The sequence below is a fragment of the Cyprinodon variegatus genome, unplaced genomic scaffold (assembly GCF_000732505.1).
Source record: "Cyprinodon variegatus isolate N-32 unplaced genomic scaffold, C_variegatus-1.0 Scaffold292, whole genome shotgun sequence".
Lineage (NCBI taxonomy): Eukaryota > Metazoa > Chordata > Actinopteri > Cyprinodontiformes > Cyprinodontidae > Cyprinodon > Cyprinodon variegatus.
In genome coordinates this window covers 774,542-779,487 of record NW_015150745.1, presented here as the reverse complement: position 1 = coordinate 779,487, position 4,946 = coordinate 774,542, and the positions used below count along the sequence as shown (strand labels likewise).

The 4,946-nt window shown below is 43.6% G+C and overlaps 1 protein-coding gene across 1 annotated transcript in view; it reads left to right on the top strand.

Annotated features, from left to right (window-relative positions):
* Positions 1-4,489, top strand: part of LOC107090374 (3-hydroxy-3-methylglutaryl-coenzyme A reductase-like) — a 17,156-nt gene extending 12,667 nt beyond the window's left edge. Inside the window, 3 exon segments of the mRNA XM_015383707.1 lie at positions 3,660-3,818; positions 3,922-4,070; positions 4,146-4,489. Of these exon segments, the coding sequence (XP_015239193.1) occupies positions 3,660-3,818; positions 3,922-4,070; positions 4,146-4,209 (372 nt within the window). The 3' untranslated portion in view covers positions 4,210-4,489.
* Positions 4,490-4,946: the final 457 nt, after the last annotated feature.

Genomic DNA, 4,946 nt, shown 5'->3' with positions numbered 1-4,946 from the left:
ACTTTTTCCACTACAATGTTTTTGGGATGCAAAAATATCGCTGTTTTGAACACATAACGTTTATGGAAGAGAAAAGTTTTATTTCGCTGGCTCTAAAAACCTGCCGGACTACTTTCGGCTTGACCAAAACTGGACGATAACTCTGCTCACAGGATGCTGCCAGGGGTAAGTCAGTGTGATTGCATGCCGCTGGTGATGGGGATGCCATACAGATTCATGTCAAAAATACCGAACTATCCCTTTAAGGTTGTCTGAAGTATTTTTCTGTTAAGGCGATACAGCAGCAGCCATTAAAAGTCGCCCTTCCCAGTCAAACGCCAGCCGAATGGCGGCCTACAGGGCTGGTTATGCTCCCCGCAGCCGTGTGTCGCAGTGAGCTTGTCGAAGATATTTTTGATTTATGCCTAATATTGAAGAATTGTCTGCGCTATGTTTTTCCACGTCACAACGCAAGAGGGACAATCAGGAAATAGCTGTGGGTCTAGATACGGCCGAGGCGGTGAGGAAGTGGGGACAAGTTTGTCCAACAACGGAGCGACATGAGGGTGAAAAAGAGCGGGGATCCAGGTGGAAAAAGGGTCCCAGCGTTCTCGTGCACTTCACTCTTCTAGCTGGTCCATCTTTACAAGTCGTTTTCCACAATGGCGGTCATACAAACAAAACAAGCCGGTAAGGAACCAAACAGGAAATATGCATAGTGTAGAGAGGATGTAGATTTGACCAATCAGAGACCTTCTGTCTGCGGTTACCTACAATTTTGGGAGAAGTGCAGCAGAGTGCCTGCGGAAGGGGCGGGGGCATTTCTACTTTAACTGCGACACACATGCTAACGACCTGGTTCCTTAGCATAAACCAGCCTTACTCTACTGCGACCCCCACGCCCCTTCTTGCATGTTTTTTTCACTCTGACTCCGCCCTATCACTGAATTACAGGTTCTGACCAGGAGATGACGCTTCAATATAGATCTTAATGTCCACAAATCATGACAGAATATTTTAGTACAAAGATTGATGTTTAAAAAGGAAAATTGTAGAGGATCAGCCAAGGACCCATCAAGGAAAGTGAGGGAAGCTAAAAGGACGTATGTTTGTTTCTCATTCTGGTCCCTTTAACCCATGAATCTGACCTAAAGCTTTCCTTCATCCTCTCCCATCTGAAGAGCAGAACCTCCACCTCATTCTCCCACTCTTTGCAGCAGTGTGTGTTCAGATTGATGTGCAGTGTATAGACAACCAAAGGTATTGAACCGGGATTGTTTTTGTATGCTGTGGTTCCCAAATGAAGATGTGTCTGTTTGCTCTGTTTTCATCAGGGGACGGAGCAGGCTCTGTCTCGATTAAAGCAGCACTTTCCAGACATTGAGGTTCTGTCCGTCAGCGGCAACTATTGCACCGACAAGAAGTCTGCTGCTATTAACTGGATCTTAGGCCGGGGGAAGTCTGCAGTGTGTGAAGCCACCATCCCTGCCAAAGTAGTCAAGGAGGTAAAGAGTCCACCTATGGATCAGATCAAACAGGAAGGAAGCAAAGCTCATTTCAGCCAATGCTCTGTCCAGATGTTTTCCTAATAGCTGCTTTAAATGTTTTGTTAGGTGTTGAAGAGCAGCACGGCGGCTCTGGTGGATCTGAACATCAGTAAGAACCTGGTGGGCTCAGCCATGGCCGGGAGCATTGGAGGCTTCAACGCTCACGCTGCAAACATCGTAGCTGCCATCTACATCGCCTGTGGACAGGTAGAGCTCCGCCTGCAGGCTGCACTGATAAGATTGATCCTTCTGTTGGAGGTTTTGCAACATAACATGATAAGACACTAAAGATAAAGGTCAAGGCAGAATGTTATTTCTGCAAGAAGCTAAAATGTATCAGGGGAACTTGGTTGGAAAAAACAAAATACATTTTTCCAGGTCTTTCCTTTATTTTCTTTATAACTTCCTCCTTATCATTCCTTTCTCTTAATCTCTCCTTTTTCCATACCAAACAGCTGCTGACTTTTAAACACCAGCTGTTTTCTTTAGCCTTTATGCTCGTTTCAGAGCATGAAACGTGTAACCACACAAAGTTGGTTCCGCTCTGAACAGTTCGTTATATTTTTTATGTAATCTCTAACCCAGTTTTGGTCACATTACCTTTAACAAAAGCCCTTTAGGTAGCGGTAATGCATTTCAAGTTGGCTAGCTGCCTCTTTCCCACCGAAAATACTTGGTTTATGCGTGTTTTTCAAACATGGGTCGACCTGTTAACACTCAGCATTTGCCTCCATTCCCACTGGAAAAAAAGCTGGATCTAACCCGTGTGTGGCGTCTGTCCCCCCGCAATGACGGCACCGCGCTGGGTTAGCATTGATGATGTCACCAGAGCTGCTTCATGTTTTATTGTTTTATAGGTTTTCCGCAGGTCATTTTAAATAATTCGATGTCACTAAATTATTATTACTTTTAAATTAAGTTAATTGCCATTAAAATTCATCAAATGTGATTATCGTGGCATTTGAAATGCTTTATTTTAAAAAAAAAAAAAGTTTATTAAAACACTTTTGTCAAAAATATGGCAATATAATTGTGTGGAACCACTTCTGGTTGACCGTAAAGCCGTATGTTCGGAAAAGAAGCTAGAGGCGGAGAAAAAGCTAGAGAATTGGGAAAATGCTAATTTCAACGAACATGGATGAAAAACGAGAAACATGGCTGCAGCCTGTCGACGGTAAAGATGACCAAGGATTTTGCACCATATATATATGTTCTATATTTCTAAGAGCATTAGAAAGCCTTAAATTAGAGTTAATCATTCCTGTAGAAACTCTGTTTCAGCTTGTTAAGTCAGAAGCGACCTGCGTGGTGCGGTACGTCTGTATGTTGCGTTCAATGGCATCACGTTATTTAACGGATCAACCTGGGTCTGGTGTTTCCACAGCATGCCGATCAGATTCGAGTGGATTTTTACCACAGGTCGTTTACTGAGTCGTTTGACCCGTGTCAGTGAGCCATTCCCACGGCTACTAAAAGCTCATTGTTCCCTGGTTTAAACAGGAAACTGTTAATAGAATGATTGAGATCTGCAGGTAGAAGACGGATCCATGCAGGTGGATTCTGGAGGAGCAAGCTCTTAGTGCAGTTACTGGGCGACAGTGACTTAAAGTCTGAAACCGCCGTATTTTGTGGTTCCGTCAAGATGACGATTAAAAACGAGGATGAAAACCTTATTTCTTTTTAACAACCTTTCTCAGGTAACAGTATTCCTGCGACTGCATGCCAGATAAACCGTAGCTCCACTAATAGTGGTGCTTTAAACGACACACGTGAAATGGTCTCTTCACTGGTTTAATAAAGAAGAGTGTTTTTATTTCTCTAAACATCCCACACCGACCACATTTAATCATATTCTTTGAATTTATTAATGACCCAATGGAAAAAATTAAACGAAAATATAATCACCAATTGTTATAAACCTTTATTTATTTTTTTAATTTGGATGATAAATATACATTCCTATGGCGAGATCTGTATCACAATAAACGTTAAATGCACATCCCTGTTTAAATGTCACCTGGAGTGAAAGGTCTACGGGAATCATAATATTTTAGATAATATATATATTCTGTAGAATCATTCCACCCTACTTTGGTTTGTAAATCACCATGGTTACCCGCTGCTGTGCTCCAGGATCCAGCTCAGACTGTGGGAAGCTCCAGCTGTATCACTCAGATGGAGGCCGCCGGTCCGAGTGGCGAGGACCTGTACATCAGCTGCACCATGCCCTCCATAGAGCTTGGCACCGTGGGAGGAGGCACCATCCTGCCGCCGCAGCAGGCCTGTCTGCAGGTATGTCTGCCTTTACTCGCTGAAAACCAGAGGAAGCTGTAATCTTCCAACATCAAAGCTTTGTTTTCCCTCCTGCTGTGACGTCACCTAAAAATCTGTGCAGATGCTCGGCGTTACGAGCCCCAAGCAGCCGGGTGAGAACGCCTGCCAGCTGGCGCGTGTCGTCTGCGCCACCGTCCTGGCGGGGGAGCTCTCTCTGATGGCCGCTCTGGCCGCCGGACATCTCGTCAAAAGTCACATGACTCACAACAGGTCGGTTTATTTACTTTTTGTTGCAAGTTAATTCCTTTTTCCACTCCTTTCTGACGTCATGTTTCTCCCCATTAGATCTAAAACCAACCTATCAGAGATGGCTTTTCCAAAGCCTGAAACGACGGTCCCCAAACGCTGAAGCTTTTGATTGGAGTTCATTAAGCCGCTGAAAACACGGCCGTCATCGTCCTGCTTCGAGCTCCGCCCACCTGACTGCAAATTTCTGTTACCGTTACTAATGTGCCATTTATCTACATCCGCCATATTTAGCCGGATCAATCAATCAACAGACTGAATCTCTGAAATGTTTGAACTGATGAAATGATTCTGGTGCCTCTTGATAAAGGCCAAACAATGACTTCTGGGTAATTATCAGCACGGTTTGTAAACGTCAAATCAGTCTGAATTTATCTCCCAAAAAAAAAGCTTTTTGGAAACATCCCTGCTGATGTGAGGTGATTTGTGTCTATTTAAAACCCTGAATGTCTGTTTCACCGTCAGTGTTTCTCTGCCTGATTAAAGCGCGCTGCTGTATACCGTGTATACCGAGTAGCAGCCATGTTTGGTTCTCACCCTGATCCACTAACTAGCTGTTACTGGTGGGTCTGTTTGGAGGCAAACTATATTTATTTTTTAGTGTTTTCTGAGTATTAGATTTCTTGGGGCGGTGAATGTTACAGAATGGCTGTAGTGTCTCAGCGATTAATAGATCCGGTTCTATTGTCATCCTCAGAAGTTGCCTTATGTATTACAAGTGGAACTTGACCGTGCTTTAGGTAGAATATCCAATTCAGAGAAATCTCTTACACGTGTAATCTAGTCCTCAAAATAAACACTACCTTTCTACTTTGTGTGATCATCTTTTCATTTTTTTTT